General features: G+C 37.5%; 1 protein-coding gene across 2 annotated transcripts in view; it reads left to right on the top strand.

The window, feature by feature from the left end:
* The window catches only part of ZNF407 (zinc finger protein 407), a 332,122-nt gene that overhangs the window by 261,135 nt on the left and 55,047 nt on the right, over positions 1 to 15,940 (top strand). Inside the window, exon 9 of one of the 2 annotated variants that reach the window (XM_059857224.1) lies at positions 921 to 1,212. The exons of the other annotated variant lie outside the window; for it this stretch is intronic. Coding sequence (XP_059713207.1) covers positions 921 to 1,075 — 155 coding nt within the window. The 3' untranslated portion in view covers positions 1,076 to 1,212. Of the gene's footprint in view, positions 1 to 920; positions 1,213 to 15,940 lie in introns of those variants that run through there. 2 annotated transcript variants of the gene reach the window in all.

Genomic DNA, 15,940 nt, shown 5'->3' with positions numbered 1-15,940 from the left:
AAATATTTCCTCTCATCTACTACTCAGTGACTCAGTGTTTTCTGGCATAGAGTTATTCTGTTGACTGATTACCATTGGATTTTATTTATGCTTTTTAATTAACAATTACAGTTTAAATATCTCATATAAATCTATGGTCTGGGGGAGGTATTTGTTGAACTTTATTATGTTGTTTGAGTATGCAGAAATATCGCAATATTTGATTTCACTAGATCCCTGCTTTGTAGTGGTTCTCTTTATCTTTTAGAGGATCAAAAATGACTGGTTCATTTTGGGTTGGTCTTTGTTCCAGTTTATGTAATTTCACTACAGAAATTCTTCTTTAACAGCAAGCATCTGCAAGCCTTTATTTTTTTAAAAAGCGTATTGCTGCTAAGGACTGTTCAACTAATACCGTTTTATGGGTTATATGAGGGAGCTTCAAATAATATTCACCTTGAATTTCTATAATGTTATTGCAACAATGAATAAAATGCTTAATTACTTTTCCAGTATGTCAGGGTCTTTTCTTTTTCTAAATATGCTCTAGGAAATAAGCACAAAGAATTTAAATTGATCTCTTTTTTATACTCATCTGCTCACATAATTGATTCCCCAGTATTGAAAGCTATTCTTTTTGTCTGTATACGGAAGATTTCTTTGCAAAGGTCCAGCCCCAGCAGGTTGATTACACACTTGTTACCTGTAATTCAATACAGCAGCGCCCTGTTTACAAAGTCCAGATTTCCTGGGCTGTCAGTTAGGGCAATCAGCACAAAGACCAAGTGCTTTTGGAACTAAATAAACAATGAGAAAAACATTCAGGGCTGCCAGTAACCTTCACAGGTAATTTAACAGCCTTTGACTACAAGGCATCAGTTGCTGTAGATGTCTGGCGGATATGAAATCTGACATTCTCCCTTGCCATGTTCTGCCAATAGGTCCGTGTGTAATCTCTCACGGAGGCTCGCCGCCGCTCCGCTGCGCTCAGCCAAACCGCCTCTATGATGACGGACGCCCACACCTGCGTTCTGTCACCTCCGTGCGCGCGCGCTTCCGAGAGGATACAGACAATTGTTTACATTTGCAGGGTTAAGCAAATTTGAAGTTCCTCCCTTGTCCCCTCTGCCATTCCTCTTCTGGCCAGCATCCTGGCCAGTGCAATCTTTTCGATCTCTTCTTAGAAGTGTTTAAATATAAAGAAAGAAACTGCTTGATCAATTCAGCGTAAATTGGACTCTGTTTTTATTGCAAACAAGGAACAGAGTTATCTCTATTTCCTAGATGACCTTTAAGTACGGACAGATTACTTTATTGTCTGAAGCTTTGGTTTTATGTATTTTTAATTTTTTTTATTTCTGATATATTTGGTACCTTTCCTGTCGATTCAGATAATGATTAGGACAGCTGTTTTAAAGACCTCTGTTATATTGAAGCAGACAAAAAATACCCATGAGGAAAAGAAAACAGAGACAGAGATTCATCCAAGTCTTTGTAAGAATATTTCATATCTTGCACTTCAGCAGTCAAATCTCTTTGCAAGCAGATAAAATTGTTATTTACATAAGTTTAAAAGTGCATCTGTTAAAAAAAAGCAAACCCACAAAAAACAAGTTTAATACTTGTAAGTTAGATGTTTATTGTCCATATAAACTACCCTAACTATCTGACAAATAAGCATTTTCTTGCGTGCCTGCAACATACTTGGCTCATAGAATCATGTCTTCTTTTTTAATTATTCGTGACTATAAGCCTGTAGAGTAGACATCTTGCAAGCTGTTATAAAGAACATATTATTTTCATAACTATTGTACAAATATAAGGACTGAAATTATTGAAAAAACTGTGAAAATCTATTATTTGATTATGCTTTAACCAGAAACTGTTTTATTTTTTTGCTTTCACTGATGAATTTCTGAGTGCCTTGTCTTGGTCAGTGTAATAGGAGATAGCTGAAGGTGTTGTGCATCAGACACTCCCCGATACTTGATTCACTATCCACCCTCCTGTTCTGTCTCAGAATCTACACTTGTGCAACTGTACACAAATGTACATCTATGACTGAACACCAAATGTATATATTTGGTGTTAGTTTAGTTCTCATTATTTGCTTTACCTGACTTTGCAATGAACATACAGATTTAAATTATATACAGACATGATTTTGATTGTTATGTGGTGGTATTTTTTTTTTTCTTTTAAATTATATTTTTCTCTGCAAAAATAGAGGCTAGAACACTGGCAGACCAGAAGCAGTAAGCATAAGTGAGAAATTCCAAATCCATTTGGGGATCCCTAAATATTGGTTGGTCTTTCTGTCATCCCAGGGGAGCAGAGAAGTGGATAACACCACCACGGTTTTCATTGTGCATTAATGAGGTCAGTAACAACGCTGTGAAGGCAATGATCTTACCAAGAACAAAGTGTTGTAAGAATTTAACTCATTTACAATGTCTGGGCACAGCAACAATTAAGGATTCTAGTGTAGAAAGTGCTAATGTGATTGTAAGTGAAACAGGCAATTGGGCATAGCATGGTAACCTGTGGGAAGCAGCCATGTCCTGCGTGGGCTACTCGTGGAAACTTATGGAGCGGACAGTGACAACTCTGTATTTATGGTATGTTTCACACTAATGGAGCCATTATATGGTCAGGATGGGTTGCATTTAACTGTTTCAGCAGTGGCAAAGTAGGAAAATGCCACAGTAAAATGCTTCTGAGGTGGCATTTGATTACTTGTAGCTCATTTAGACATTGAGCACTCACTGCAGTCTGATGATAATATATCTTTACCAGGTTTTCGGCTCATCTCCGATAATCAGTATAATAATTTCAATAGAGATCATCTGTAATTTTCTTTAATTATTTATTTTCCATCACAAAATAATCTATAGTTGACAAGAACTAAAATAATTTTAAGGCCTGGTCAAATACTTGATCTGCAAGGGTAGCTATGTTTATGTTATGCCCTGAAATCAGCCTTACCTAAGAGAGAAATAAGATCTATGTGTGCACTGCCATTTTACTTGCAGGCCCTGTGCTACCCTCTGTGTTTCTAACATAGCTGAGCTAAGCTTAGCTGCACCCAAATGCACCTGTAGCCAAGAGGATGTTTTTCACATGGTTTGTCACAGACTCTTTAGACATTTCTCAGAAGTACCCCTAAAATGATTGTTACCCAGTTGCTTCTTTTGCAAGAGAAGAAAACAAACCCTAAGGAAAATTGCAGAAAAGTATTGGAAGACTGGTGGCTTTTGAATTGCAGTAGCACACTACCCAGTGATTCCATTAGCAACTGATAAATCCTTCTGCTTGAAGTTTTAGCCCCTCTTGCCTTTCTGTATTGAATGATGGGTTTTTCTGTGTGTGGATGAGAGCTAGATTTAGAGCCAAAGGCCAGACTGTTTCTTTAGGATGAGAACCATCCTAGATTGCTAGTCTATGCTTACTGTTATTAGTGGGTTTGATAGCACAAGCAATAACACAAGTGGAGGGCGAATGTTAGGACTCAGCTTCATTTTAAACAAGATATGAACAAAATTTAAATATGATTGTGAGGACATTGTGATAAGGGGGATTTGAGTAGGTAGATGTGTGCAACAAACTTTGCATGTGCTTCTGCTTCAGGACCTCTCCTTCCATTTAAGTTCTGAGTTGATGAAATTCTGGCATAGGTAGGTCTCTTCACAGTTATTTTTCATCTCCCAAACTCTATCCCACACATTTGAAATGCTTAAATTTTACTTCCTTGATTTTACTAGTAATTTTTCCCTTTAAAAATTTTATTTTATTGCGTTTTATTGTGTCGTATTCTGCCACAGAACTCTCCCAGTGGGCAACACTTTATAAATTTCAGCAGCAACTATGTCAAATTTGAAAAAACAAATATGCCCATTTAATGAAAAAAATTGTTACTACTTGGTTTAAAAAAAGACAATACAAAACATGGATTTTACATCAGGAATTGCAACTACTCCTGTATTTATCTATCTTTTGACTGAATGGAAAGCTCTAGCTATCTCACTTATCTCAGTAATGTCCATTAGGCACACCCAGATAAGATAATATTTGCATATTGTTGCTTTCAAAAGTAAATCTTTCTGTGGAAGACTCTGGTTTGTTAGGTTTGCTTCCAGTTTTCATTGTAGACTACTTCTCCAGTACATCTCATTTGACTGATCATGCACAGTAATCTAGCAGTCAAGAGTGATCAGGAAAGGGGGAGAAAATGCTTCTGAATCTTCAACTCTGCTGTTGGTTTCCCATTCCTCAAACAGAGGGAAAGCATCTGAAGGCAAATCCCACATGTTCTGCATCTGCATATAAAGTAACTCAGGATAAAACTTTTAGATTTTTCCTGAAAAAAAAAAAATGGTTAGCTGTTGTTCGCTGGAGAATGATCTAGTTTTCGTCTTCTATTTTAATGAATTGCTTCATACCTCTTTACTTCAGGGCAGATTTAATACTACTGTTGATATTCTGATATCTCTGGAGTGTAATGTATTTATGTTACACTATAATTGTATTTTACACTTCTTTGTTTAACTTTTGATTCTCAAATTCATCTACCCATATCAGAGGGGAAAAGATACTGAAGATATTTTAACTGTGTTCTAATCATTCCTGACTCTTAATTTTTAAACAACGTATTAAGCATGGGGTTTTGTTTCTCAACGATATATCAGTTGAATAGGATCAGGCCCCAGTTCAAAACAGAATTCTCACAAATCAAATTGATGTATTTTTTTAAATCCAGAAGAGTATTAGGACTGTCAAAGGAATTCTTCCTTACACCTCATTTTCTGTCAGCAGGTGTTTGTTCATTTGTTTGTTTAGTTTTAACTCGATTTGTGATCATGGATGCCTAAGCAGGTTAACTTAGGTTAGTAACGAACACCAAAAAATATTTCTGTGCCAAATGAAACAGGGTTTTCATAATGGAAACGCACATTAATTAAGACATTCCTGCTCTAAAGTGAAGTTGTTAATAGGCATAAAGCAATATGAGTAACAGAGTAGAAGTGCTGCACAGCTTCAGAGATGCTTTAACACATGCTAAGGTAGTGTTACCTGTGTCCTTTACTGGGGTTGTACTGAAAATCAGTATACTCACCTGAATTAGAGATGACACTTTGGACAGTCAAGCAAGAAAAGCTTAAAGAGAAGATGTGGGAGAAGGCAGCCTTCACACAAGGTTGACTGTTGTGTAAATTAATTCTGGGGGATCAAGAAGCAATATTTTTTGAGATGTATTTGTAGGTTTCTTTTGCTATCCATAGGGTCTCTCTCACATACAATCTCCCAATCTTTTTCTTCTTTTTTTTCCTCCTACATATTCTCTATAAATTCCTTTCTTAATTATACCAATGACATTGAGAATTCTTGGGAGGCAAAAATATATTCATACAAGACCCATTGTATCTCTGACAGATTTTATGATGACAGAATTCAGTTGGAATTTTGTCAGACTATCACAGAAGAACTATCACTACAGCTAGCCTTACTTATGTTCTAGAAGCTTCAGGGTCATTTTTATGAGAGGAAAAGGAAGTTGTATACTTTTGGGTTTGTTTTGCTTTAGAAATTTCACAAATGGGAAAATCTCTTGGAACTCTCAACTCTTCTGAGTTTCTGTTTTCTTGAACACTGGGCTGCTGCTTGCCCAGAGCATTCAGTTGTAGAGCCACTGCTCTGCAGGTTGAGTGTATTCCAGTCTCACCATCTCTCACATTTAACTGTAAAATGCATGGTAATTAATATTTGCATTGAGCCCCAGCATCAGAATCCAGGTGATTGTCTGAGAATCTTCTATAAACTTTTTCTTCCTCTTTATGTTATTTTGTTTTGGTTTTGTTTGTTTGGTTGGTTTTTTTTTTTTTTTGCTTTGTTTTAAATGAAAATATTCAGTCTTCAATATAATGAAAATATACTTGCTGTGACCTTGGAACTTATTGGCATGGGCACAAACTTCTGTACCTTCATGTCCCAATTTCTCAGTGGTTACTGAGTGATTACTGAGTAGTGATTCCTTTGTGATTCTTTGCACACAAAGAATGGCAGCAAGCTCAAAGGAATAATCCTTGTTCTTTTTGTGCAGGAAGGGCTTTGGCCCTTTGCTTTTCCCCATGCTGATATGGTCCTGGGTGAAAGGAGTCTTGTTGGTTGGAGCTTGACATTATGATGACTGGAGGCAGTAGCAAGGTCTGTGGTGGTAGAGGAAAAAAGGAAGAGAGGTTAGTCCTGGAGCCAAGAAAGAGCAGCAATGCAAGGAAAGGGTAGAAGAGTGGGCCTGTGTGACCCACAGAGTATTGCCTGGTTCCTAATGTGAGGGAGATTAATTTTTCCTCCTGTGTAGGAGGAAGGAGGGAGAATTTCTACAGAGCTTGTTTTGTTGACTCTTTCTTTTTGCTATCCTTTGTACGTACAGTCTTTGAATGGGTTGTGTTGGAAGGGACGTTGAAGTTCATATAATTCCACCCCTCCCAGCCATGGACAGGGACAGACCAGGTTGCTCAAAGCCCCATCCAACCTGGCCTTGAACCCTTCCACTGATGGGGCATCTACAGCTTCTCTGGGCAACCTTTTCCAGTGCTTCCTGACTCACTGAATAAAGAATTTTTTCCAAGTAACTAACCTAAATGTCTCCTCTTTTTTTAATTTAAACTTTCCCTGTTGGCCTGTCCCTACCTGCCCCCTTGTCTCAACTGTTGAGTAGCCTCAACTGTTGGTGCATGTGAGGCCTCCTGCGAGTAGGAAAAAATTAATGAATCTGTTGATGTCTTTCCTCAAGTATCCTTTAGCACTTCTTACCCATCTGCATGCTGAAGACAAAGGAATCCCTTCTAAGCTGACATAAAGAAAGCCAAAAGTCTATGTTAATTCTCTGAATCTCCATCAGCTCCATGTGTATGAAAGCACTGGTGTAAGATGAGGCATAGCATTGGTTTATTTGCAAATGTGTTCATTAAAAGTGGAGCATTTCTGCTCCAACTTGGTCATACTGTTATTTGGATGCTAGCATTTATCCTGACCTTAACTGTTCTTCCAGAATAAATCTTTCTGGCTCCTGAAGCAGGTTGTACAACATTTAGTGTTTTCTTCCTTTAAAAACATAGTCTGTCAATGGTATAAACGGATATCTGTATATAAACAGATAGCTGTAAAATATATTGTTCTTATATATCATCATAATGCAAATCCAAGCTGTATTTATTTGCTACAACCAATGACTGCACTGATTGTGTCCTTATAAAAATAAATGTTTCCTTAAGAATATACGGGTCAAATTAACATAGCAGTTAAGAAGTGAAGGAGCAAGGGGTGGGGGAAGGTTTTCTGAACATTTTATCAAAGGAGTTTGTTAAAGGAAAAATGTCAAAAGTCATATCGAGTACAGAAAATTAGATTTGAGAGTGGTTTTCAAGTGGTAGATATACTTAACTAAATTGTTAAGTTTGAATTTGTTTTAACATGGAATTTACTTGTGTGTACCTGGCTCTAGAACGTGAGCTTTATAAAATTTCTCTGAAAGCGAAACATCGAAGTTATGTTTTTTTTAAAGATTTTTTTTTGATGTAGGTTTAGTATCACTGTCACAGCATCTGAGGCTTCTTTGGAAGAAACTACATAGGCAACACTTTTATAAAGGGTTTGCATCATAGAGACTTTTGTGATTGATTTGTACATACTACAGCAAAAATTGCAGCAATAAAACAGATCTTACCCAAATGACAAGTTGAAACAAATAATTTTATTTATTTATTTATTTAAATGAATTTAGAACTCATGAAAAGAGCCAGATTGACAGCCACAGAGACTTAATTCCTCTGTTCCACAGACTAAGTACAGAAGAAAGTAGTGCAGGATCCTCACGTGGCCCTGCTAATGTCTTAACCTTGATCTGCAGCTACCACATTTAGACATGAGTAGTTAATTTACATCCCCATTTTTTCCCTAAACTAAAACTGCCAACAAGAGTGGCAAATGTGATACTGTAGAGGAAACTGGTCCCACAGAACTAGGACTGGTATTACAGGGACAGGTCACACTCTTGAGTAACCGCTTATCTGGCCAAGGTTCAAAGCAGAAGGATGTGTTTGTGAAGGTGTCCTTGTTCCTACGCAAAAATCCCAAAGTGATTTGTCATCTGGATATGATATTCCTCTGCTCCCTGAAAATCTAGCCGAGGGTAAGGGATTTTGCATTCTGTCCATATATATTTACATTTCAGTTGCAATTTGAGCAGTTCTTCAGGGCATCAGTCATTTGTTAATTTTTTTTTAATTCTAAGAAATCAAAATAATTGTTCCTCAAGACCAGGTTTGAAGACCTTCCCACAAAGAGAATCCTGAACTTTGCCTTTTCTTCCCCATAGCTTTCTCTACCAGTGAGTCTGATCAGGAGTAAGTTATACTGCCCTTGGTGGGAGAGGTTGAACAATTGTATAGTCTTGTGTGCATCAGACTTCAGTAGTAGCATTTCTGCTTTCTGTTGAAGCTTATGTTGTCCCTCTGCCATAGTGGCTATGGAGATCAGTCAGAGGCAGCTGTTAATGCTTTTAAACTCTGATTTCAACTCGTGTGCATTTAAATTAGTTAACCTTATTTATTTCTTTGCAAAGGTCAAGTAAAGTTACTGTCCTGTTACCACAATACCCCCATATTGAGCAGGGGCTATTAAGCATACCAAGAGTCGTGATGTAATATCATTTCATCACTAAATTGAATAAAGATCACAGAATCAACTAGGTTGGAAAAGACCTTTGAGATCATCAAGTCCTGTCTATTACCAAACACCACTATGTCAACCAGACCATGTCACCAAATGCCACATCCAATCTTTTCTTAAGCACCTCCAGGGCCAGTGACTCCACCATTTCCCTGGGCAGCCCATTCCAATGTCCAACCACCCTTTCTGTGAAGAAATTCCTCCTTATGTCTAAACCTCTCCTGATGCAGCTTAAAGCTGTGTCCTGTCATGCTTTCACTGCTTGCCTGGAAGAAGAGCCCAACCTCCACCTGGCCACAATTTTCTTTCAGGTACTTGTAGAGAGTGATAAGGTCACCTTGAGCCTCCTCTTCTCAGGCTAAACATTCCCAGCTCCCTCAGTTGCTCTTCATTGGTCTCGTGTTTCAGACCCTTCAGCAGCCTTGCTGTCCTTCTCTAGACACACTCCAGCATCTCAATGTCCTTCCTAAACTGAGGGGCCCAGAACTGGACACAGCACTTCAGGTGTGACCTCACCAGTGCTGAGTACCGGGGCCAATCCCTGCCCTGCTCCTGCTGGCCACACTATTCCTGACACAGGCCAGGATGCCATTGGCCTTCTTGGCCACCTGGGCACACTGCTGGCTCGTGTTCAGCCACTGTGAAGCTGCACCCCCAGGTCCTGCCTGAGCACTGTCCAGCCAGTCTGTCCCCATCCTGGAGTGCTGCAGGGGGTTGTTGTGGCCAAGGTGCGCAGATGTTCTTAAGATGTTCTTAAGGTCAGTAATGCAGAGATGTGCCCTTTTCCCACAAGGGCCTGTTCCAAGTCAGAGCATCGATCTTAGGTGAGAAATAACATATGAAATATTTTCTATAATTTTCAGGTTTTATTCTGCTCATATGTTTTAAAGATGTACTGTTGGACGTAGTTCAATTATGCTGTCCCCTTAAAAGAAAGTGATTGTTTGAGTTACTTCTAGTTGTTTAAAATGTGAACTTTAAACTGAGAATGGGAGAACTGTTCTTTTGGGAGTTTTTATACTTGCATTTGGGCAAAAGAACTTAAGTACTGAATTATGAATAGATTTGATTGGAATGGTAAAAATTCTCACTGGTTGAGAGAAATTTCATTTGAGCTCACTATGGCATATGATGCTGCTTTTGTTGTTGCTGTGATTAAGTTACTGGTTGCTGATGCAACTTGACCTGTAGAACTGGTGTAACACTTCTATACCGAAAAATATATTTTTGTTATCAAAAGTAAGCAGTCTTATTGTAATACTAGTGGCATATTCCTTTGTAGTATGGTTGAGATGACACAGCTCTTATAGATATCTTTGATACTTGCCTAAGTACAAAGGACTCCTTCATGTTTTAGGTGAGATCTCAGCTCAATATTGAAGAGTGACATATTTTACTTAGCACATATATATGAATTAATAAATGGCTTTTTGCTGGAGTTAAACTTTTAATTGTAGAGCTTTCTTTTGTGGGCAAATTACCTGTGCTTTATGAATTGTACACTGCTGTAACTTTCCTTAAGAGGGTAATATATATCATTAAGTGATTGAAATAAGATGGGTTGGCATTAAACTCAGATCAGAGCTTTCCAACAGTAGCAGTGCAGCTTCAGAAGATGTGTAATCTTAAAATTCTTAGCTTCTAAGAGCACTATTGTGAACACTTTGTACAAAAAAAAAAGTTAATTCTTCCAAGTAAGTAAAAAAATCTAATAATTTTGGTAAATGATCATGTGGTGATTATTAAACTAATATGTAATTAGCATTTTCTAATGACAATCATAATCTTGACAAATGCTTTCATTCATTTTTTTCTGATCATTAAAGACTTTAAAAGCACTGATTTTTGTTAACTGAGGCCCTTGGCTGTTCATCAGTGGTGCAATTCAACCTAATACTCCAGTGGCCAGTAATCAGAGAGTTGACTATTAAGTGAAGGAAATTTTATCATTGTCTTTATGAACATCACCTTTATTTCTTGTCTAACACAGCAGATAGACAGAACTGTAAGAACATTTAACTGATACATATTCATCCTTTTTTTTTAAATGGTGAATTACACCCATATTTTTTATGTTTTATATAATTAAAATTTAACCAATACTTTGACAAGATTATGATCTTCAAGGTTTTTCAAGTACAAGTTTTTGTGTGGGTTTTTTTTTTTTTTTTGAGTTGAACCAGAAGTAGATTTTAATCTTTTCAATATCTGCATTTGGTATTACTTTTAAAAGGCTTGATTTTCTTTGAGGGGATGTTGTAGTTTTTTTCTGTGCTAAAATGTGTGATTTCTTCTCTTCAGAACCAACATACTTGCTATTATGAATTCCTGTGGATGGCCATTACCTATGTGATATTATCCAAGAGCTTGATTCTACAAATTGGTCTTAAGTTACATCAGAGATACTGAACGTGGCTTAGCTAAATGTTCTCCGATGCACAGGAAACATATCCTATAATCAGTGCTGATGTTCATACCCTCTTGTTTCTCTTTGAAATTCCTTGTATTTTTGACCTATGCCATCACAGAGATACTCCTCTAATTCTTAGCTCTCTGCAATGACTCCGCGGCTGCTCAGGTCTCTGTCCTCACTTTGCTGAAACACACACAGAATTTGTGGCCCCTCTGCAGCCTCACTCCTTTTTCAGGCTTGTTTGTCCAGCAGAGTCTTGTTTTCAGTTCTTTTCCCTGCAGTTGGAATGGAGTTATTTTATATTTACAGAATGTGAAAGATAAAACAAGCATGCAAAAAGTATAGCAGTGTAGTACATAGTACCAAAATATTTCTGTGTTTGTTTACTTTAGATGTTTGGGTTTATGAAGAGACAAACTGACTTCAAAAATATAGGACAGATGATCAGAAATGTGGATAAGGACAGCATGTTCCCCTGCTTTATTTAGCACTGAGCATATTAATGGGTGCTCAATAAATGGTAATGGTTTTGGAGACATGATGATTGATGTTTCCTGGATCAAAACATAGAGGTTTTGTTTAAGAGCAGCCCAGCTGGCAGAGTGATCCTCTTTTGAAACTGTTTGTGATCAAAATATGTCAGAGCTGTATCTATAAAATACAGTAGGCAAGACTTTTTGTCAGTGGATTGGTTAATTTATTTTAACAGTAAACTATCAACTGTATCTTTGATTATTCATCCCTCCTGTCACACCATATTCTTATCAGTGAGTTAGAGGGCTGCTCTTTTTCTGCTTTCCAGATTTTGTTTCTTACATTGTGAACATACTGCTCTCAAAAAAGGGCTACATATTTTTGGAGTAAGAGCACATACACAATACTGAAAAAGAGAATTACATATGTATTTGTGCATAAAACTGCACCACATACATACTTTGGGTGGCCAGTATTGAGGAAGAGAAAATTATCACCTGCCTTTTAAGGATCCATCAGTGTAACTCAGGTGGTGCCATCTCCCTGGTCAGAGCACACCTCAGAGTGACTGGTATAACCAGAAACTCCAAGAGCAGAAAATGAACATGTCTCTTACTTTGTCACCTCAGTTGGTTGTTCCTTTTACACAAACAGTGCTTTTTGGCTTTGAGTTGAGAGGAGATGGCTTCCTGTTTATTGGCTTCTAAAATACTTAGCACAGGCACTGAGCAAAGCCAATTAAAGCCATCCTTGATATTTCCATGGCTGAAGTAGTAAGTGGGAATTCAGAAAGAAAGCAGGCAAATTTAACTTTCTTTTCTCTCACCCTTTTTCTGGAGGCCACCTCTTTCTCTTCCACTTCTCTCTCCACCTTGCTCTTTTGTCACCCTTAAGGAAAATAATTCAGTTATAGTACCCTTTCTGACCTTTCAGTTTGTCATGCGTGTTCTTCTTAGTCATGTGTTTCTTTTCTTTTAATGCTCCTTGGATACTCTCAAAAGGAAAGTAAATTTTTTTAAAGAAAAACTCACAAAGTTGATTGCACTTTAAAAAAAAAAGGGAATTAGCTTCAAATGTTGGGAGCATATTTGCCAGATAAATTACATGAAATGTTTTTACTTATTTCATTTGGAAACTTTGTATTTCTAAATTTGTATTAAAATGATTATTTTAAGTAAAGCCTGAAAAAATCTATTGTTGAGGAGTCTTTAAAAATCTGAACTTCTCTATGGGATAGAAATGTAAATATCCAGAGTACACAATTCTTATTGTATTGATGTGTGGAAACAAGAACCTCATGAACTAGGTTTATTGACAAAATAGACTGCAACAGCTCGGAAGAGTGGCTCATTGTGTCTGAATGCATTTAGGCAACTTTAATTCCTGAATTAATTATACAATATACTATAAAGCTACAAAGAAAAAGCCATTAAAGTCATCTGTGTCAAAGGAAATTTGTACATTGAGGAGTAGATTGTGGCATATAGCCACAGCTGCAAGTCTGGGTTGTATGGGGCGATTGTCTGCCCAAAACAGAGTTGTCCTACAACCCTCTGGTTACAGTGAAGGCAACAAGAGTGTTGGCATTGCCAGCTTACACATTGCTGCACAGCTGGTCTGGGTGATAATTTCTGATCTCTGTTACTTGCATTTAATGTTACTGAATTTCTCTCTTCCCTCAAAAATGAAAACAAGTAAGTGTTCTTACTTAAGTATTTGAGTCTAGAAAGTTAGGACATTAAACTCTTTAATATCTGAGCTAACACAGTTTCTGAAAAGATTGCAATGATTGGTAGCACTGTAGTGTTGCAGTTACATTTAGGAAGAATGACTCTTCCCGACTGAGACAGCCATTGCCCCTTTTTCTGCCCATTTCTAACAACAGTTGTAAAGGTAGAGCTGGGGTTGTGCTTACTCCCTGCTTACTCCCATCTGCTTTTTGCTTTTCTAGTAGTTCAACTGAGGTGCTGGTCATTTAATGACTACTCAGTGAGGAAAAACTTGTGTATCCTCTTGAAATGCCTGCGCACCTCATAAAGAAATTTCGTTCCTAATGGCAGCTATGTTGCTGAAATGTCATCATGTGTTGCTTTTTATGAGATGTGGGCATTTGAAAAAAAGAATTTAATTTCTCACAGACGTGATCTTTGAGGGCAGAATTTCATGCCAACAACATACAAAACAAGTAGCTGAAGCTGGGGCCTGAATACATTTACTGCAAAGAAATAGTGAATAAATCCTCTCCCCAGTGCAGTAAAGCACCTTTTGATCTGTATTTCTGAAGCTCTGCTGTTCCTTGTTGCTTTCTTTTGTTCTGCTTCTGCCTCCTTTCTCCCCAACAAGCCTGTTTGCTTTAGCCTGCCTGTTTGGTGCTTTGCAGAGCATATCTGTAAAGGGGGATTTCATAGTACATAGGTTTATGTGCCTTGTAAAAATTCCTCACAAACACGGTTCCATCATTGCTTAGCAGGAGTGCAGCACTTTTGCTGCATGGTGCTCTTGACTGAAGGCATAAGTGGCGTATTGGCCCCTGGATAGTTCCTTTGTGCTGAAGCAAATTTGACTTAGGATTTTTACTTAAAACAAGGATAATCATGTTTGCATGTGGCACAGTTTCTTTGGCAGCCTCAGCACCTCAGCCATTTTATGCTCCCTCTTTTTTTTATTGTTATTATAGCAGTTGTCCAAACATACAATCACGTGGTACAATCTGTCTGGAAATTCTAATTCTGATGAGAGCAGAGGTGGGAAGAAGGAGGTGGCAAATTGAAGGTTTCAGTATTTTAAATTCAGCTTTTGCTTCAGTCTTCTAAGTGTTCCAGAATCCTCCACCGCGATCACGTTACTGGGATGTGTAAGTGGTCTCAGAGATACAAAACTCGAAACCAGTATTAAGTCAGTTTGATATTTGTGTGTCGTGGCTTTCATTGTAAATCACTCCAAAGCTGAGCATGCCATTTTAACCCATAACGTGTTAAATTAGCTCAGGGACCTTTAACTGCAGTGGCACTAGGAGACCTCACTTAAATATTGTAAAATGTTATTATTTGACTGGTGTTCCTTTAAACTAGGATACTTAATGTATGTGCTGAATATTTTGCCAAATACAGCTTTTGCAGAATTTCAGCTTTGTGGCCGGGGACACAGAATGGAAAACATTGACTGTTAAATAACATACAAATTAACTATCCAGAAGTTTAACTCAAGGAACAGATTAATAAAGCTATCAAAACTGCCTATCTTCCTAAATGTTATAAATATTATAATCTTACCATGTTACTGTAACCCAGTAAAGACTTGGTGATATCAGCATAAATGATTTTATCTGGTATTTTTCTTTTCAAGATAAATCCAAAGGTGTTAAGATCACATTGGTTTTATGGTCATATTTGATATATGATAATATCATCTATGTCTGCAGAATTTATGATATTAATATGAGGAGAATGGTGGGATTATTATTATGGGTCACACAGAATTACAGATCCCAATAATAGTACACCTAAAAAAAGAAAAACTGTCAGCTGTAGTGTAGTGTCAGCGCCCATCTTTTCAAGCTGTTGTAGCTCACATTACAAAGAAGGCCATTTTAGCTAGAAGCATAACAATCTCATTGTATTAATCATTTTCTGTGTTTAAGCAATATGAGGATGTCTGCTTTCAGTGACAGAAATAAAATCCTTGAAGGGAACAGTCTGTGAAATAAACTCTGAAGGGACAGTGAGACTGCCTCTCTTTACTCCCCATGGCCTAATTAAACAGTGGAAAAGCCACCATAAAAGAAATTAAATTTAAAAAGACAGATTAGCAACAGGAAGGGTGTGGCAGCGACTGATGTCCGTGTGGTGCTCTATTTGCAAGTATCATGAAGAGGGGCTGTGCTAAGAAGCAAAGTAGGGAGTTGCTGATCATGGATTTTTTAAAAATATTTTCTCTATTGGCAATGACAGGATTCTCTAGTCTTGTCTGGTATTTTCCTTTTGCAGTCCTTTGCAGCAATATAACGCCAGGAGAAAGCAAGCCATACATTACCGTGTGCTGTTCTGCTGCAACATTTCATTAATAGAAAGTATAATGAATAAACAATTTCTAAGCAAGATTTTTAAGATGCTTAGACATGCCTATACGCATTTTCCCATACATAAGTATTAGCATTGGACCCAGGCCTTTGCTGGGTGATGGGTTGGATTTTTTTTCTTAAATTTGCTGGGGTCTGTACTGAGATGGTCTGTATTGCCAGAAAGAATTTGGACATTTCTTAACCTTTTGAAAAGAACAGAGGTTCAACTGCTGTATCCGTTGAACTCATAAATGATTGATTTTACTTGGATAATAATATATGGTTTT

This window comes from Haemorhous mexicanus, chromosome 1 (assembly GCF_027477595.1).
Source record: "Haemorhous mexicanus isolate bHaeMex1 chromosome 1, bHaeMex1.pri, whole genome shotgun sequence".
In the NCBI taxonomy this organism is placed as follows: Eukaryota; Metazoa; Chordata; class Aves; order Passeriformes; family Fringillidae; genus Haemorhous; species Haemorhous mexicanus.
Note: the sequence above shows the minus strand (reverse complement) of the source record. Positions and strands in the feature narration are given on the sequence as shown.